Raw genomic sequence first — 19,920 nt, 5'->3', positions numbered from 1 at the left:
AGCATCTCATTATTGGACGGCTCTTTGCAGCTTATAGGTGGTAGTCAGATGAAACACATTTTTGTTATTCTAATGCAGATGCATTAGCACAAAGATGCACAAAATATATTACTCCCCCCCAGCAGAAGAGGAGAAAGAAATGGCAGATTTCCTTGCTATGCTATCATAATAAACACAAGGAAACTCCGAAGAATGAAGCATCTTTAAGACCTGTGTGAATTGCCAGTTAAAATGAATAATTTATTATTTTGTGATGAAATCTCAGCAACATATTGCTTCATAAGATCAATTAAATTAGGAAGCTTATTTCTCCGCTGGGATGTGATGAATTGTTTATGGTATTTTGGATGACTGTCAGCTTAAAATCCAAATCTCAAGGTTAATCTTTCTTTTGATCCCCTTAGAACACATCTCAAGTGATCTACTGTGTTCTGGGAACTGTGGGATCAATTACAGAACTTTCCTCTCCTTTGTTTTTTAACAGCCGTTACTGTTAAGTCTGACATGTGGCACTAGGTTGGCATTTACCAGAGAAATGTGGTTTGTTGATATAAAGTATAAAGAAAATTTAAAAACTTACTGTCTCATGAAGAGTTGCTGTGATGTAGAACTTTATGTGAAGTATAATTTAAACAAAAGACAAAGATCCTTATGTGCACAGTTACATTCAGGGACATTAGCTCTATAGACTGGCAGGTTTAATGACACTCCAGAGGAGGACAGACTTTGTTTGTTGTGTGAGTTAGTTGAAATCGGGGTTCAATTTTTGTTTAGCTGTCCTGCCTATGAGGACATAAGGGATGCACTTTTTGCTAAAATGTCCTCTGTTTGAGTTGATTTCTTTGGCTGGATGAGTACATGCAATCTGAGTTGTGTTTTAGAAAGTGAACCTTTTTTCTAGCAGACTTTATTTGCCAAGCTTGGGAGAGAAGGTGCAATATTCTGAATAAAACTGAGCTGAAAGATAACATGTAATTTTGTAATGAAAGGAAATTGTTAAAGCACTGCAACTGTATGTTTGGTGTCTTGTAAATCCATGAGGGCTGAGCACTTTGTGTGCATGCCATGAAAATAAAATAAAGTCAATCAATAAATCAATTGATTATTCAGATATAAATATCTACTGTAATGTTCCACTCTTTACATATGAATGTTATTATGGGGCACAGTTTTTTTTCTCAAAAGCAGAGTGTTGCAAATTGCCTTTTTAGCTCCTCTATATTTTAAATGAATGACAGAAATTTTAATAAATTGTTCTGAAAACATGGAAACTTTCTGCGCAACCACAGCTGCAATATGCACAGGTGGCCATTGGGGGTAGTGTGTAGTTTTACAACAACTTTGGAGGAATGGATTTTTTTTTTTAAACCAATTCATTTAGAAGATTTGTTTATTAGCTTGATCTGCTGGAAACTGTGAGATCAATTACAGTATTTCCCTTTCCTTTTTTTATCACAGCTATTACTATCTTTTCTGTATTTATTTATATATTTATTTATGTCATTTCCTTTTTTTTTCCTTTTTTTTTATATCACTTTCTGATGAAATTAGTATTACCTTCTTGTATTGTCACTGACACTGTTGGCAGTACTTTTCTTCATACTTTTATATAATAAATAAAAAAGAATCACTTCCTAATTATGGTCGTATTTAAATTCAGTAAGTTAAGTTGTAATTAATTTTAATGTTAATGTTTTCAGTGTATTTTTAATGAAATATTAAATAATAATGAAGTAATGTAAATAAAAGAAAAATCAATAAATCATTATGAAAAGATGTTTGCGCAACCACAGCTGCACTATCCACAGGTGGCCAGTGGGGGTAGTGTATGATTTTACACAAACTTTGGAGGCATGAAAACCAAATGATCATGTGAAACTTTGACATGATAAATAATGTGGCTTTATTTAGTTTCGTCTCTGCAGTGTTGGAAACACAATTGTGGTTTGCTTCCAGTTTAATTTAATTCGTGCCTTTAAAAAACAGAAACAAATATGGAGATTTGAAGCAGGCAGTGAGATGGCTGACTGTTTGCTCTACAGGTGTTTCCTGTTTTCTTCTTGCACTCTTGCAGTTTAGTGAAGGAGCTGTCCACCGGCGGTGGTGCTGAAAGTTTGTGCTCTGCGCCTCTGACAGACTTAACCAAACAATTAAGAGATATTTCCGTTTTTTATTGCAGTCACGAGAAATATCCTTTAATTGTAAGGTTATGGCCATCTAGAAAGTCCGTCTGCACGACTTCCTCCTCTCCTTCCTCTTCTTCACGGCTCTGCACACGCCTGGCGTTGCTCGAGCTTTGTGAGGCGTGTGACTGGTGCCCAGTAAGAATTACTGGCACCCTGTAGGCTGATTCACAAAAAAGATCATGCTTGCTCTTAAAATGCCATAATCCCGCCATTAAAAACCCCCAAAACAAAATACAACGAGGGCGTCAATCAGTGAATCGAGCAAGACATGCAGCTATAATGAAATTAAAAAGGGAAGATGGAGCAATTTAGTGTTTGTTCCCCTCGTAAAATGCTCCTCCGGTAACTCCATCCAGCTGTTCCTCCGGTTCAGTCAGGCGTTGTGGCTTCTGTCACGTCTGTCCCTCATCCATCAGCCCCTTGCCGAGGAACGCGGTGTGTAAATCCTTTTCTCTGCCACATCAGCTGCGCTCCAACGCCGATGAAGTGCGCGGAAAACGTGTCTCTCTGCGCCCTCACCTCACACACATCATCCCCTGAAAAAAAAGAAAAACGCCAACTTCTCCAAAAGTAAACTGTTTACGCCGCCGTCCACTTCTCGTCTCCGGAGCCAGTCTTTATGTCTACGTGTGAGCTTTTTGTCGTTCTTTTCTGGAAGTCTCACGGACCGACAGTTTCTGTCTGTTGTTACCTCCGATCATGTGTTCAGATATCGGCTCTCCGAGCGTCTTTCTCCGGCTAGTCCAAATCATTTCTACCCGGCTTGTCGGGACAGCAGCCGAGTCGTGAAGTCTCTGCAGTCACGTGATCGAGACAGGACTGAAGAGAGTGTGTGTGTGTGTGTGTGTGTGTGTGTGTGTGTGTGTGTGTGTGTGTGTGTGTGTGTGTGTTTGGAGTGTGTGTATGTGAGCGTCTCTCCGTGTGTAGTTAGAGGGGTGTCCCTCCTCCGCATTTTTTGCTGCTTGCCATGCTTTAGACGCCGGAGCGCAGGGAGAGAGGTAACACCGGTCTCTCTCACCGGGCTACCTGTCTTTTCTGTCTTACCTCGGGTCCCCGTCGGTTCTTCCTCGTCTTTTTGAGCCCACCTTCCTGCGGTCGACTTGTTTTTGTTGGTTTCAAAAAAAAAAAGGAAAGAGAGAACTGATCATTTCTGCAGGGTTTCATGCGGGTCTGGTCTGCCAGGAGGAGGAGGAGGACCGCGGTTCTGTTTTGCACTGGGTTTTGATCATCTTTTTTTTTTCTTTCTTTTCTTTTTTTTTTTCTTTGGGTGCTCCATTTGGACAGTATAGGACAGCCGAGCAGAGCTTGGATGAGCCGCCGCGCTGAAATCCCGAGATGGAGTTGCTGCTGATCTGCCTTTCCCTGTGGATATTGCAATGCAATTCGGCCAGAGCGGACTCCATCATACATATCGGTAAGCGTCCGATAAGACAGCATGCTGTTTGGGGTTGGACAGGTGGAAAGGCAGAGAAAGCGTGCGGGGATAAAGCTCAGCCAGCGCATTCACACTGCGATGATCACAGGATTTTTTGGTGAGAGGGCGGGATAAATAGTCTATTCAGCTCGCATCCTGTGTTTAAGCAACACTTGGACTCTCAAGCGAGTTGAAAAGTTGGCGTTTTTGCCTCTGACCTGTAGTGTCACGGCTATTTTTTATTATTATTTATCACATTTTTGTTATTTATCAGACTTTTTTTGACAGCAGATCACTGCGTTCACATCTAAACCTCTCACAATCGGCCTGTAAAATGCAATTCTGTATTCAAAACACGCAATACACTCAGCAGAAAGGCCTGTATTGTTGAAGCTTTAATTAAATTAATGCCTCAATTGCAAAATGGCTGAGGCTTTTTTTTTCTTTTTTAGACCAAGCTACCTCTTGTCTGTACCCGACAAGCCTCAACTTTCACCGGAACGTGACTGCAATGTCAATATGAAGACAGAGGGAATGTCAGTGGAGTTTCGTGTTAGAGATGCAAAACGCATAGAGCCTCTTTGTTCTCCAACTTCAAACCAGAGCTGCTCTTTTTTTTTCACCCCAGAGCTTTAAACTCATCACGACTGATTTGATATTTGCCCTAAAACATCACGTTTCATCTCATTTCTCAGTTTTGAGATGATCTCACACTGAATAATTAGCTTGGTTTGTGTCCTCTCTGTTTTTTTGCCACTTCTAATGACAGGCGTTGTAATCTCAGATAAAATTGTCAATGTCACAGTGAGAGAATTTGGTCTCGGTGCTCCGCCGCCGCCGCTGCTGCTGCTGCTGCTCACAGTTTACTGCAACAGTCTGGCAAGCAGCAGGTGCTCAGTCACTGGCTTAATACAGAGGTGGGACTCCATCCAGATAATATTGGCTGATGCGCAGGCTTTACGTTAGGGTACCCCAATTATACTTCTCATTTCCTGAAACCCTTTTTCCGTGATATATGCGCGTCTCTCTGTAGCAGCTGATGCCATTTTGATAAACAGGGGGAAGAAAGAGGGAGGAGGAGGAGGAGGAGGGGGGAGAGACAGTTAAGCTTCAGCCTGCCTCCCACACTAGGCCTATAATGCTTATTGGGAAGGGTGCCATTGATCCAGTGGACGTGACAGCCATTTATTTTCTAAGTTTGGCTGCTCTGCGTGTCAAATGATGGTGTTTAATGTGATGTGGACCTGTCGCTGTCCATGGTGCTGAAATCTCGTCAGAGCAGATGTACATGTTGAAACAAGGCTGAAATAAACCATCATGCCAAACTGTGGGATATGTGTGTGTTTGTTTGCAGTTTCAGGTATTATTTTTTATGTTTGTGTGGGGGGAAAAAAATGTAATTTAACTAAAACAGAGAAAAATAAAAACAAATAAAGCACAAAAAGATTTTTTTAAAAAAGTAAATAAGCCCTACCTTTATTTAAAGGCATAATATGCTATATTTTCCTTAAAAACAAACACTAGAAGTGTGTGGTGTGGCTGTATCTGCAGACTCCATTATTTTTGTCATTATTTTGTTGTGTTTGGGATGCGTTACCAGCCCCAAACATCAAGATTTGATGTCCTGGGAATGAGACTCAGCAATCAGCAATCTTTCTGGTGCATTTATGAGCAGCTTGGACAAATAGACAGATTGATAGATAGATAATGCTACTAAAATATTCTATTCAGTCTGTAATAGTGATGGTCCAGCAATAAAACCACTTCCTCCAGCTCAACTCTACTGTGCAATCACTCTTCACCCATGCTCTATAACTTGTGATTGATTTTATTCAACAGGTGCCATATTCGAGGAAAATGCAGTGAGAGATGACGAGATTTTCCAACTTGCCATCTCAGACCTGAGTCTGAACGACGACATTCTGCAGAGCGAGAAAATCACCCACTCTGTGAAACTTATCGAGCCTAACAACCCCTTCCAGGCCGTGCAGGAAGGTAAGATTGGCCCTGTTATTTTATGGAATTGGTCAGGGGCAGGCAGGTGGTCTGCTTTAGTGCTCTGATCTCACACGTTTTTGAGGCCATCATGAGCTGATGTTGTTTATTTCACATGCTGATGAGTCAGTGTGGTCGCTGAGGGAGCATTCATTGATGATGATCCATGTGTCAGTGTGTGTGTGTGTGTGTGCCACGGTACCAAAGCAAGGTGTCTTCTGTGCTTGAAAAGCTAGGTGGAAGCATTGAGTTAGAGCATAGCAGCTAAGGATGAACATGTTATGTGAAATAAAAACAATTTGAAGATGATCAAATGCAATTCCAGCTCCAGTACCCCACTTATGTAATGGCAGGCGAGAGACATATTTCTGGCCTTTATATCTCTTTGAAGAATAAGCACCATGATCTTGTTAATGCACATGGCTCAACCTTCAGCTTTTTCCTTTTAAATGTTTTGTCTGGCTCATTTGGAATTCCCACAAGTGGCCAGAAATGTACACACCTCCACAAAACAGACAGGAAATTAGCAATGAAATTAAGTCAGTCAAGGTTATATCTTTCAGTCACTGAGAGATGGTCCCATACACTGTTGACTGCAAAAGTGATTAAAAATTCTTCCGCTAAAATGAATCATAAAGACTTTAATAGGTTCCCCGGGACCTTCAAAGTCTGTTTATGTCCCTTGCACTTGGTTACCAGCCTGTACTTTTGTCCCCTGTTGCACAAAGGCCTTGATGACTCATTGCTATTCATAGTGCCCCTGACAGGCACAGAAAAATGATAATATGTCCTGCCTTTTGCTATAATTATCCCTTGTCATTTAGCTCTGGTCCTCAAATATCTTGTAGTCTAATTCACACTACTATTGTAAACTTAAATCCTGACGAGGCTCCCATGCAGCAGACTGGCACTCGAGTTCTTTAAATAAACCCGGAGTAGAGATCGTCCTGGTTGCTGCTGCAGAGATGAGATTAAGAAAAAATGTATTACACACATGTGTGACTTGGCTAATTTATCAGTCGCTGGTGCTTGAGATGCAAAAGTGTAGTAATTAAACAGACTTGCCAGCAAATCATCTACCATTTTTGCAGCACTGTGATTAGTTCAGCAGTACAGTTAAATATGTATCCACTTCAGAGCAAATTGGTATCTTACAGGTGTTTGAAAGTCATCTGGATAACGTTATAACACAGAGTCGTGCCTGTTTAAAAGCTTAAGAAATTACAGAAGTTGTTTATGATGCTGTAAAAAGACATTTATAGTTCAGATTATTTGATGTAGGATTGTATGAGGTCCTGATTGATTGTCAGTGTATTGTTTAGAGAAATTGAGGGTTTGCATGCCACCAGTTTGGAGAAGCAGAGGGGGGCACCAGCATGGAAGCTAAGTCACGCACTGCAGTGGACACAGTCAGCAACAGAAGGTATTTTAGCCACTTAAAAAAAGGTCCACCTAAAAAAATGAATATCAGTTTAAGTGTATGCTATATTTAGAATGTTTCAACCCTTCACCTAGGGTCATTTAACACAGGAGTTGCTGGTCTACCTCTGCCTTTATCTGTTAGTTTGCTTGTGAGATCCTGTTTCTTTTAAAGACTAGTTTGGATTCATCAAAGTCTTAAAGTGGCTATTATACCTTTTGTTGCTGACCCCGTCCACAGCAGTACAATACTTGGCTTCTGTGCTAGCGCCCCTCTCTGCTTCTCCTAACTGGGGGTTATGCTGACTGTCGACCACTGTACATAATACACTGACTATCAATGAGTACCTCACACAAACCTACATCAGATCTTCTGAACTATCCCTTTACAGATGTGAGTCTGTAACTGCAGAGCTCATTATTGCCTATTGAAAATTATTCAGAGCGTATTTCTTCTGATTGAACTGGCTTTTGTTAGCCTTGATTGGGTGTCATTTAACATGCTTAATTACTATTTACAGTCAGGCTCCTGATAATGAATGAAATATTTGCAGAAGTGGGTGATTAGGGGGGCTCTCAGTTTCCGGAGAGAGTGGGGAATATTGTGCACTCGATGTTGTGGGGGGGGGGATCAATGGGTGGCCCTGGATTTTCGCACTAGACACAATGCAGTGTGGTGAGTGTTGAGTGACAGCTGGGATAAGCTGACCTTTTGCTTTGCTCTTTTGTTCGCTGCCATCCCGCTGTGAGTGGCAGTCAGGACCTTGCCATCACATGGCACAGAGGCAAGGAGGAGAGGAGACGAGGGGATAAACAAGGAGAGGAGGAGAGGGTGGGGGGTTAGTGAGGGCAATGAGACTGAGATGATAGAGGTGGAGAATATTGTCGCTGTAGAAAAGAGGAGGGGAGGGAGAGTAAAGGTGAGAAGAGCAATGAGGATGAGAATAACCATGAGTACCAGTAATAGTGGTGGAAAAAGTGAAAAAAAGGGAGCATTATGATCAAGACCTGAATAAACATGAGTGAATGAAAGAGGAGTGAGACGAGAGTCAAGATAGGAGAGAGGTGATGAGGAAAATTTGCCAGCCCAGTGAGAGGAGTAGTTGCAGCGTCATGTTTGTCCTTATTTGGCTTCCTGTGTCCTTGCACGGGTGGAACATAAATTAACGAGGGTGTCACACAGATGCCGTGCACACAGATACACTCAACTATTCAGTCCTCCCACGCTCTTATCGTTTAAAGATGACAGCTCAAGGCTGGCTGGATATACCGCTTGACCACACTACTGGCAGATGCCGTCCTATTTATAGGCTGGAGCAACTGCAGAGAATGAATAGGCCGATCAACAGCGGCAGTGAAAACTCAGAGGGATATATATCTCTCGCGTACTGATGCCTGTCATGAGGTTTGTAGATGGCATCAACTTGTGATACTGTCACAGACAAACCAAACACCTGGTCAGTGCAACAGCCTCATATATCTGTCACATTCCCCATTCAATTCTTGTACTTTATAGAGAGCTGGAGCCTCATTACAGACACTTTCTATGTCTGAAAACCTTCTGTAGCTCAGTTTAGGATGACATTTAGGATATTTGGTAGTACAGAAACAACTTTCCTAACTGCTTTTAGGAAAAAAAAATCTTATCTTAGGATAGGAATTTATGTGTTCAGGAATTGTCCTAAGTGATGAATTTCTTATGTTAGAAATTGTAATTTAGGAGGGCATAGACCCTCTCCTAAATTCAAAATAACTGCCAAAAATGGCAGCACCACTGTTGATAGGTCTGTAAGGCATCATGATTGAAAGGATACTCAATTAAATTTCCTGGACTGTGTATTAATGGTTATATATCAGTCTCTTGATTGTTATAGTCTAAAATGCCTGATCTTGTGGCAGGTTTTCAAAAAAAATCGTGATGCATGTAGCAAGGTTTGTTTGTGTAATTCATTGAAATCAAAGGCAACTTGTCTCAGGGAGAATAAAAAGGCACTCTGTGTGAGTGTTCTAAATAACCATACCAAAACCCCTCGGGATTACAAAAATTCTAACAAAATGTGCTTTATTTGTAAATGAAGTGCACCTTTGGGGTGTTCAACAAAGAAGCTAAATCTTTTTGGTGCTCAAATGCAGCCAAAACATCAAGCAGAAAATTATAATTAGAAAAAATAAACCTTGTGTTCTTTCAGACCCTGTGACAAAATACAGAAAAATAAAATATAATATTTGTGCAGGGGACTGCTATGATTGGTGGAAACCTACAATAATTGGACATATTTATGGAATTGTTGCTGTCATTCGACAGTCTCATGAACAGTCTAAGCACAGATTCGGGCATGTCAGGATAAATGCCGATTGAAGAATCAAGTTTACCGCTCTAGTTAGGATTTCTTAAGACAAGATTAGATATGAGGTCTAAGATTGGGTTGGACATAACCATGAGTTTAAGAACTGCTTCTGTAATAGGAGGACATATTTTTCCTATCACTGAAACTTAAATTAAGATAGGACGGGCAGTCAGGACATTAAGGATAGGATAATGGCAGTACAGATGGGCAAAATCATGTTTTTTTATTATGCACAGCTCTCTGCAATGGAAAGACCATCATAATATGGCTGTGTGTAGTGTAAGTGCATGTACTGTCATTCTTATCGATTTCAATATGAATGCCTCACTTGTCTAGTATCAGTCAACTGTTACTCAGGAGAGCCAGTCTGGTTCCCACAAAGATGTAAGCATCAGTAAAGTCGGTAATAACCTTAGAAAGTTGAGGTTCAGATCATGACCACAGTCTATGTAGTAAGGCACCACTGTCACACTTAGCATCTTGTTCAATTCAAAGCTAGAGTGATATATCTGGTGAATGACATAACTGAATCAGACTGTGGGTATGTGTGTTTCAACTGGTCTCCTCAAGTTTTGCACCCTATTGATTTAAGAGTGAAAGTTTGTCCCCTAGGCCAAATAAGTTTATATAAGAAACAAAGCTTTTATAACCTTTCCTGTTTTGCATTTTATTCAAAGGAAGTGACAGAAAGGGGACAGCAAAATTGCCACCTTGTTGTGTGATTATGTAAAATAGGTCTGTATGTCTGTAAAGTGGATTTGCTCGGAGGACACGAGCACTCCATTTTAAAGGATTGTGATGGGATGTGGTTGAACCATTATAGTGTTTGCGCAAGATTTACAAGCTTTCCTGCCATCAAAACATTTGGAGGATAGACAAAATAATGTCAAAACCCGATAGAAACACTAATGCACCATAAAACAGAAAACAGAGCCACAAAGACAAATCACCATTCCAGGTAATTAAGTCATAAACAAAAAGTAGCAGACAATTTAAAATTAGATTGACGGCAGGGTTTGATGAAAAGTCATTAGAATTTATACTTTCCTTTTGCAGCAATGCGCCTAATAGTTGTCAAGATATTTCACCCAAACCTAAATGTGTAAACCTGCTGGTGCTAGACGAAAAATGAAGGGATAACCAGAGTCATTAGGATTCATGCTCTGGGCATTTTGAACGTCTGTACCAAAGTTTACGCCAATCTGTCCAGTTTCAGACATTTCAGTCTGAGCCCAACATTAGCTCAGGAGAGCAACATTAGTCCCAAGCTGAAACTAATCAACACAGATATGTTAGATGTGTATTATGTAGGGGGTTAAGAGTTTCTTCTAATGGAGTGCTGCAGGAATAATATAATTTGTAGGCCAACCCAAAAGTTAGCTTTCCCTCACTGGATTTTGGATTAGAGCAGAAAACAAAATAAAAGTTTGATACTGACACATTTTGTTGTTTTTGTTATGATTTTGGAAGCAATAAATTCAATCGGCAGATGTAAAAAGCTAACTTTAGGCTATTATTGAACTACGCCGTGGTCGCTTAATGGTGGTAACTTCACATCGCCACCACCAAGTGAGTGTTGTTCCTAACAACCTTTGCAGTCTCATTTAGTCACTTGTTAGCAACTGCTAACCACTCGAGGAACAAAAGGCTAAAATACCTTCAGCTTGTGTTAACCACAGACCTTATTTCAGGAATCTAACCAAAAACTCGTTAAGTAAAACCCACTGACTTTGAAATGCTAATATGCGAACACATTTCTGGGCTTTAGAACTCTGTGCTGGCAATTTCTGCTGAATAAAGAACAAAGTCATTCGCAGTACAGTCAATGAATGAATGCAAATGAGCACAGAACAAAGGAGGAGTCAGTGTTTTATACACACTAAAAAACAATAGGATCAGGAAGACAGCAAGTTGCACGTTATCACGAGGTAGTATGTGCTGTATGGCCGCTTTGGTAAACAGTATAACCGTTTTGGCTGCTCTATCTTATCTGTCCTGTTCTTACAGCCTGCACATAAGGAGATATAGACTGTATTCTAAACAGAGCATAAGGTTTCTTCACATGCTCTGTGATGTGGTACAATACATAAGACATACACAAGGATGACATGAGAACTTGGAATTCCCACTACAACTCATTCCTGCAGCACTGGCGTTCACTTTTGAAGCAGTGATTGTGAAATCCCTTTTTATGAGGCATTCACATACTTCTGTCAAAGCCCTGCAGCTTTCCATTTCTTTTTAAAACATACAAGCAAAGCAGGTAAAAAAAACAAAAAAACAAGCCATCTGGCCACAGTTAGTGGCCAGGAGTTGTTTCCTGCTACTCTAATGTGCAGTAATTTGTTGAGTGTTCTGTCCCACCGAGTCCTCTTCACACACGACACCACTAGTGACCCTCCATTTTCGTCTAACCCCTGCCAAGGTAACGTCAAGGAGGATTTGATTCTTCGCTCTTTGTGTCTCTGTAAGCCAATAGACTTTGAAGAAATTGCAGTGCAATTCTTTCTCCCCTTTTCCCCTTTTTCTTTGGCTCAATCTGTAATGACAAAAGTTGAAATAATGGTTCCTTTGAAAGTGTTGGCATGGGTAATGTAATATCCTCCATCTGATTTTCTGCTTATGACAACTCATTACTCCCTGTGCTCTAAACGTGATGGAATGCTGCCCTTTCACTATTATTGTCCCGGTGAATTTAATAATGCTGCATAAATCTTGGTAATGGATTTGTTTGTTTTTTTATGTCTTTTTACCAGCTCTACACAGAGGGGGGATGCTCAGGCCATTTTACCGGCCCCTGTTAATTACCCAGCGGTTATTTTAATCCGTCATAAGCTTCTCAATGGGCTGTATAAAGGCCTGCTGGTGCCTTAATCAGCTAAGTGATGTTGCGGCAGAGGTACTGTATACCTTTCACCGTTTAATCCCTTCACAATGTGAGGGCCACTACTCAGCATCTGTGTGGGGTTAGCCTTTAGTTATTTGCTTGTGTTTGTAAACTGATGGGCCACTTCTGGAGTTGTCAGAGGGTACCTGAAAAGTAGGGGTATAAGAAAATACTGATACACTTGAGTGTGATACTTCATTTTGTGATACTGAATTAATTCCTGTATCATGATATTGTGATGTATGCAAAGATTAGTAGCAGTGGGTCATTTTGTTTTTATTCTATTTATTTATTTGTTCATTTTTATTTAAACAGGCAAGCCATTAAGAACAAATGCTTACGTACTGGTAGCCCGGCAAAAGGCAAATACCTTTTGAGAAAAGGGGTTAGGGGCTAAAAGGGTATCAAAAGTTAAAAGACAGCAGCACACACAACAAGCATTACATAACAGACAGTGTATTGTGTTATGTTTTAACTCACTGCTGCTAGATGGCAGTGTTGTTGCCTATCTTTACTGTTCTAATTGCAAAAAAATACTATGGTGCATATAGTGGTGTGTTCTTTATTTTTATTATTCTTATTACAACAAGATTAAAAATAACAATATATCACCTTGCTTACAGTATCACAATGTATTGCAATATGTATGTATTGCAATACATTGCAATACATTATATATATGTCATACATTATATGACTGTCATAATATCAGACTTTCATGACATGACTCATCATGGACAAAATAATTAACGATAACAATGTTATCATGATTTCTGCAAATTATTATTATTATTACGCTGAAAATATGAGTGCAGAAAGATGAAGTCTGTAACCATGACTGTAAGTGATCCAATAGAATACAGTATGTGTAAGAGGCACCGGATTATTTACATTATATTTTCACGTGTTTTTTCATGTTATCATGTTATCATCAGTGCTGGTATATCGCAACCCCCTCCACCCAATAATTATATATCCAGATATTTGTGTTTAAGATGAGAATAAACACACAAATAGAATTACAAACTGCTGACAAACTGTATTATACTTTTAACAACAACAACAACAAAAAAAAGAGCTACGAGTTACAAATTTCTCCAAATCTTATCTGCCATATCATCAATACAGCAGATAAGATTTTGGATGAGGTGAATGAATGCTGAGACACAAAAATACACACAGTTTTGACATCAGGATGTCCATCCTGCCTAAAGCTACAACTAAACATTATTATCATCAGCAGATTGTTTTCATGATTAATCGTTTAGTCTATAAGGTGACATTTTGAAAAATGTTCACAATCCCTCAGAGCCCAAAGTGACGCTGTTAAATTGTTTCTTTTGTCCAAAACCCAAAGACTCTTTACTCTTTATTTACTCATATCATAAATGACAAAGAAAAGCAGCAAATCCTTACTTTTAAGAAGCTTGAATCAGCAGAGGTTTGCCAATTTGAAAAATGACTGGAAAGATTTTATCCATCATCAAAATAGTTGCTTAATTTTTTTTCAGTTGACTAATCAATTAAGTGACTAATCATTGTGGCTGTATAATCAACTACACAGTTCTCCAAATCTTGTGAAATCAAATTATCTACAAATCAGAAATACAGTGGATAAGATTTTGGCTGGGTTGAAGGATTGCTGAGACACACACACACACACACACACACACACACACACACACACACACACACACACACACACATACACACACACTATAATAACAGGGACATCCCTCCTTCCTCCTGGTGACCTGACAAGTTGTGCCTTGAGTTTGTGCCATCCTGCTTTGAGCCTCTGATACTAACAGTAGTGAGAGATGCCAACGTAGCCATTAGGCTGGTGTGGACCGTTTATGCACCTGTTGTGTAACAGTGCAGTGAAGAAGGTGTGATTAACGGTATATCTGAGGGCTCGGATGTGTTGATGCTGTATTCGTGCAGAGTGCTGTGCTTCGTGTGTTATTGCAGCGCCGCATGTTACTGTAAGTGCTGTGCTGGTTTGGCTCCCCACTGACTGTTTACAGTACTCTACTGTTATACTCACTCTTTGTCTGTCTGCCTCCTTACAACTCATTCTGTTTCCTGTTATGTAACTCACAGTGCAGCTCTGTGGATGGTGAACCTCTGTTTACCTCTCTATACTGGTGCCATTCACACCATACAGGCTGGATGACACAGGGGAGGCCCTGTGGGACCTGTACCCACTGTGGGCTGACAGAGACTCTGAAGAATATGTATTCCTCCAGCTTTTCTTTAGAATAGCCAGAGTCAGCGATGTCTGCCGACTACTGAGCAGCTCCTGCCACAGAGGGAGCAGTGAGAAGAGAAAGAGCAGATTACACAAGGTGAGAGACACAGAGAGGTCGGGGATGTTAAATACCGGCTCTGCCTAGTAGGCTTACAGGTTCTGTCCTCTGTGCTGCAGGAGGAACAGCTGGTCAGTATCCCCCTCCTGCAGTGGGATGCCTCTGTGTCACACAGTTTCAACATCTGTAATAGATGTCTCTTTTGGCGGGTTCTCAGACTCCCCTTGAAAAGAGCGTAGAGACATTTCTAAGTATCCAATTATAAAAAAAAAATGTGAGGACGTTGAAAGTGATTTTAGCTTTTGAGTCAGAAGGCTTGGTCCACTGATTAACTTCAAGAAACACGTCAATTCACTTAAATGCCACATCTGATCTGCATTCAAAGGAATGACTGCTGGCGTGCTAAATGTCACCATGAGCGGGGATTTTTAGCAATCTTTTAATTTGAGTAAACAGGGCCAGCCTTGTTGTGAAGCATGGAAACAAGTTCTTACTGAGTCTCGCAAACAAATAAATAAATATAGAGAAATGTGCTGCTTTGCTGGCTGTAATCTTTCAGCAGACTTTTTGCAGGGTTTTCAGGAAACGGAGAAGTTACGTCTGGTCTGCGATGTAAACAGAATTAGTGTATTGCGCTAATTAGAGAGAGTGGCAGTCACGTTGGGTCTTTGTGCGTTTATGTATTCATCACACTCCCCGTGCCGCCGTGCTGGCAGACAGCTGAGGGCTGATTTCAAAGTATTCTCATCGCTTTTCACACTGGCATGTTTGATTGAGGATGTTCTCGGGGGTCATTGTGTATAAGGCTGACTAATGGCTTCTGGGTGGTACGATGGCTGTCTGTCTCTGAAGGACGAACGCAGGAAAAACACATTTGAAAAGCGGATACATTTTAGTACAGAAAAATCCTGATTGATGTTTGACTGTTTGTTCCTCCCTCTACGTGCGCAAGATTCCTAAATTTGGCATCAGAGAATATTATTTGTGTCATTTAGCGCTGTCAGACTATGACATCAAACTAGCGGGCGACCAAATGCATCCTGGCCTGTTCCTATAAATTGTTGTTTGAGAGAAATTTAGTTCCTGTATTGATTTTCTGATGTCACAACAGCATCTGATGTGTGATAAATGGATAAAAGGGAAAAAATAAAATAAAATTTATGGCTATCAGAACACCTGCACACACGCCACACATAACTCACCGAGCCGGCTGTTATACATACACATGAACACACAACATATGTTTTCCCTATCACAGGTCTCCCAGCCCCTTGCCTTATTCATGTTCCTGTCTTCTGTGGTGTGACAGATTTATAACGAGCTGCAGAGAACACTGTGACAGATGTTAGTGCTTTGCCACGACCCCAAACAGCCCCCCAACCACCGGTGGGGATTGGCCATCAATACTACTCTACCTGTTAGAGCGAGGGAGAGCGAGGGAGACAGAGTGAGACGGAGTCATGCAGAGAGAGAGAGAGAGAGGGAGATGTGGCCCAGAGGAGGTGTCCTGTCCAATCAGATTGATGCTGATGAGGCGCTCGGCCTCCGTCCGTTGTAATACATCGCAGTCCCACATGTTACTCGTATCATTTCTCTTTGTACACACTGTTATGCTTTGACTTTATTGAGCTGCTGAAATGACGGAGACGGTGAGGGTGGCAGAGGTAGAGTGGGTGTATGAATGGTAGCAGAGGATTTGTTTGTTTGTGCATCCCGGTGTGAATATGTGCATTTATCTGTGTGGTTGTGCTGTGATGTGCGGGAGTGTTTGTCGTTGTTTTTATGAGCGCAGATTCGTGTTTGTGGATGTTTTTGAAAAACTGAGCTGTGGTTTGGTGAGAGGTAGTGATTACAGCTTAGGGATGGAGGAGAGCAGCCATACGCCACGTCCCACGACCACGCCCCCCTTTGGGTGACCACAAGAACTGTAAAAGCAGCCATCGAGTGCGTTTGTCTGTGGCAAACACTCCATTGCGGGTTAGTTAATGATGTTACTTACTCTTGTGTGCCGAATTTGGCTGTAGATTGCTGCTTAACAGCTAAACAGTGATATAGTTTTCTTATTCTATGCATTTAAACTGCAAAGATGGCAAGACTGCAAAAAGGAATTTGTACTGACCACTAGTCAAATTAGAGAGGTTGTTTTTATCCAAAAAGTGGCATGACACAGGAGCAAAGTACCCAGATGGGTTGCTCTCATCTGTGGGAGATTGTAACCCAGCTCCCGCTTCCACTCACTTCTAATGCTGACTAGCTCAAAGGGAAGTGTGTGTATAATTTACTACCCACCACCTGCACCATTGGCGACAAGAAGACTTCATTCCAGGACTGAAGACAAGGAGCTGAAAATCAGCCCCCGAGTAAATCTTATTAGAGGCTAAACAGGAGTCAGCCAGAGAAATGCTGTGCAGCTATCTCCGACTTCACAGTCCTTTCAGTTGGAGGGAGGAGAAAGACGCAGGGGGTGAGGAGGGGGGTGGAAGAGGAGTGTTAGCGAGAGTAAAGAGGTGAAGCAGAATGAACTGGTGAGCAGGCGTAATGATGGGGGAGAAAAGCGGGGCGATGGAGATGGCAGAAGGCAGGGGGAAAGATAATGCGGGGGGAAAAAAAGGAACAGAGGCTGTGAAATTTGGGGCCGTGCGGAAGACAAGAGGGGCGAAGTCATTTGAAACAGTGGACTCGGCTCACTACCCTCATTGATGAAGAGATGCCAAAATGTATTTGGGAGCCATTGTTTGCATTACTGCCCACAGACACGGATACCGAGTGGGACCATCTGTCACAAGAATCCCTCCACAGTCGTCCTCTCTGAGTCTCTGTCTCTCTCTCACTGCCACGGGTCCTCTACCATGCCCAGGCAACATGGATTTTATCCAAAGATGAGGCTAAGCTAGTGTGTAAGCTCTCTCTGAGTGAAATCAAAACCCAGCTTAAACCTCATGAGTGAAAGCCTAAAAGAGTGTAGAGGGTGAAACATGCAGGCATTGGTGAAAACTGGGTCGAATAATGCATCCTAATATAAATGTACTTCAAACACTTAGGCTGCTGAATAAGTCTTTTATTTTATTCTATACTGAAAATCATCACAGATCTGACATTATGTGCAGTCGTAGATATCATGCTTTCCCAAGGCACCTGCCACCATTTGTATTGATGTCGTGCTGCCCTCCAATCTATTAATTAAAGGATCAGTATCCTGCTCTCTGTGATGCAATTAGAACAATTAGAGTTGGTAACAGCGGAAAAATTAACCAAGACGTTTTCAGTGAGTTTTATTTTCTTTCTGTCGAGTTTGAATGAAACTGACAATTATGATAATACAATTACTGTTTTTCAAAGGGAGTCTGGCAGTTTGATGAGAGCAAAAAAACAGCTGTTTTTGGTTAAATAAAATATAACTTACTAAAAAAGTTTCTAACTGTTTTTTCCATAAAAACAATCTGAGCTCATCATTGGCAAAAACAAGCAAACAAGCAAGCATCATCTGTCCTCCATTGTTCTTCCTGTGCATTTTGTGAGCACACTGACTGATAAAGGGAGAAAACAACTGCTGAACTGGAAAAAACCTCTGTCGACTAAGAGGTCTTCAACTAATGATTTTAATCTTTGACATTCAGGGGGCAGCCCTAGATGCAGTCAGGCCTGAAATGTGTCACTTTAACCAAAATAAAAGCAGCCTGGGAGCAGGACATGGGCAGCTCCATCTCTGACAAAATATGGTATGGTGAAGCAGGTCATTTTTGTGTTCTCATCTGTCATTATTTCAATTTAAAATAGTCTACTGAGCCTAAATTTCTGAAGAGAAACTATCTTAAATGTATCCCACAGGCAAACCTATAATTGCAATAAATGTAAAAGCGTTGTTGCTTCACCAATCAATTTTGTTTTTTCACTTGAACTTTAATTGGGATTTTTTGTCAACAAATCTAGAGGATAAGCTAAACAAAAAAGTATAGTTCACGCCATATCCAGCAGAGCACTAATTAAAGGAAACCGTTTATTTTGCTTTGGAAGTAGCTCAAGATTTTGGGGAAGGTACGTATATTAAACAGTGTTCATTATAAGCTTCCACAGTTGCTCTTACTCACTGTAAAGTCCAGAAAGGTTGGCAGCAGCTCCCACCATGGAGATCAGCTCCAGGAACGTGTGAAGCCACAGTCTCTCATTCATTTCATCTGCATCCTTCTAATCTGTTGCTATCAGTATTTGAGCTGTCATGCATCCAGTTGTTAAAATTGGTTTGTTTGTGTTTGGACCAGTCCCTTCAACAGTGTAATTCAAAGTGCACAGTGCTGGATCACAATGAACAGCATAGCCAATAATCTTCCTGGGATTGTATGACATTTTCACATATTTTTTTTTTGTTGTTGTTGTTGTTGTTCTTCCACAATTTGGATACGTTCTAGAGGGTTCTCCAGAGATTCTAGACTCCCATTCCCTAAATGCAATGTTCTGGCTTTTGTCACTCTTCTAGCTAGATATACAGTGATACTGATATGGAAAGAAGCTGCCCCACCCACACATGCTCAATGGCTTGAGAACATAATGTCTGCCTGACATTCTGTCTTGCCTGAAGCTTGAGAAGCGGGATCTGATACGAAATTTTTACAAGATTTGGACGCCCTTTCTGACATAGTTTCAGGGCTGCCATGTGGTATGAACGTGTGATGTTGTTGCAGACCTCTTACACACGACTCCTTTACTCAGTAAGTGTCATATTTGCTCTTACACTCACAGGAACCACATTGAGAACCTTCCTTTTCATCCATTCAGTTAGTTACTATGCGCAAAAGACCTGAGTTTGCTTAATGGCCGGATGAGGCGGGTGGGAATGGAAGTTCAGGGGGGGTGTTCCTGATTTATATCAAAGATGACCTGCCAGTGTAAGAACATTTACATTGTGTGACGCATCTTGGTTGAAAAATCAATAAAAAGATTTTTGCGAAGAAAACCATCACAAGCCATTGCATTATTACTGTATGCTCTGACAGGCTTTCATGAATTCATGATGAGACACTGATTTATTCCTTAACTCACTTGTTCATATGCTCATTCATCTTTTTGCTGCAGTAGGTCTTGATCTAACACAACAAAGCCGAGAGCAAACTCTTTACATAGGATGTGCAACATGTAACACTGAAGATCAGTCAGTCTTACACACAGACTGTCTCAGCTGAAGATAAAGAGATACATCTTCCATAAATTATTGATTTGTTATTGTTATTGTCTCTAAAATGAGCAGAGTACATATTTCAGCATTAAGTGGGGCATGAGTTGTCATGTTATCTAATCCATCACATTAGCACATGAAGACAAATCATTGTGGGAGTACTCATGGGATGTGTAGGCCTAATTTCTGTTG

General features: G+C 40.9%; 1 protein-coding gene across 2 annotated transcripts in view; it reads left to right on the top strand.

Annotated features, from left to right (window-relative positions):
* The first annotated feature begins 3,072 nt into the window (after window positions 1-3,072).
* Window positions 3,073-19,920, top strand: part of grid1a (glutamate receptor, ionotropic, delta 1a) — a 283,228-nt gene continuing 266,380 nt past the window's right edge. For both annotated transcript variants that reach the window (XM_084736150.1, XM_084736151.1), the window contains exons 1-2: window positions 3,073-3,600; window positions 5,440-5,595. In XM_084736150.1, the coding sequence (XP_084592276.1) occupies window positions 3,522-3,600; window positions 5,440-5,595 (235 nt within the window). In that variant the 5' untranslated portion in view covers window positions 3,073-3,521. The remainder of the gene's footprint in view (window positions 3,601-5,439; window positions 5,596-19,920) is intronic.

Source organism: Lutjanus erythropterus, chromosome 14, assembly GCF_056507025.1.
Source record: "Lutjanus erythropterus isolate fLutEry1 chromosome 14, fLutEry1.hap2, whole genome shotgun sequence".
Lineage (NCBI taxonomy): Eukaryota > Metazoa > Chordata > Actinopteri > Lutjaniformes > Lutjanidae > Lutjanus > Lutjanus erythropterus.
The sequence above is the reverse complement of the archived record's forward strand: the minus strand, read 5'-3'. Positions and strand labels throughout refer to the sequence as shown.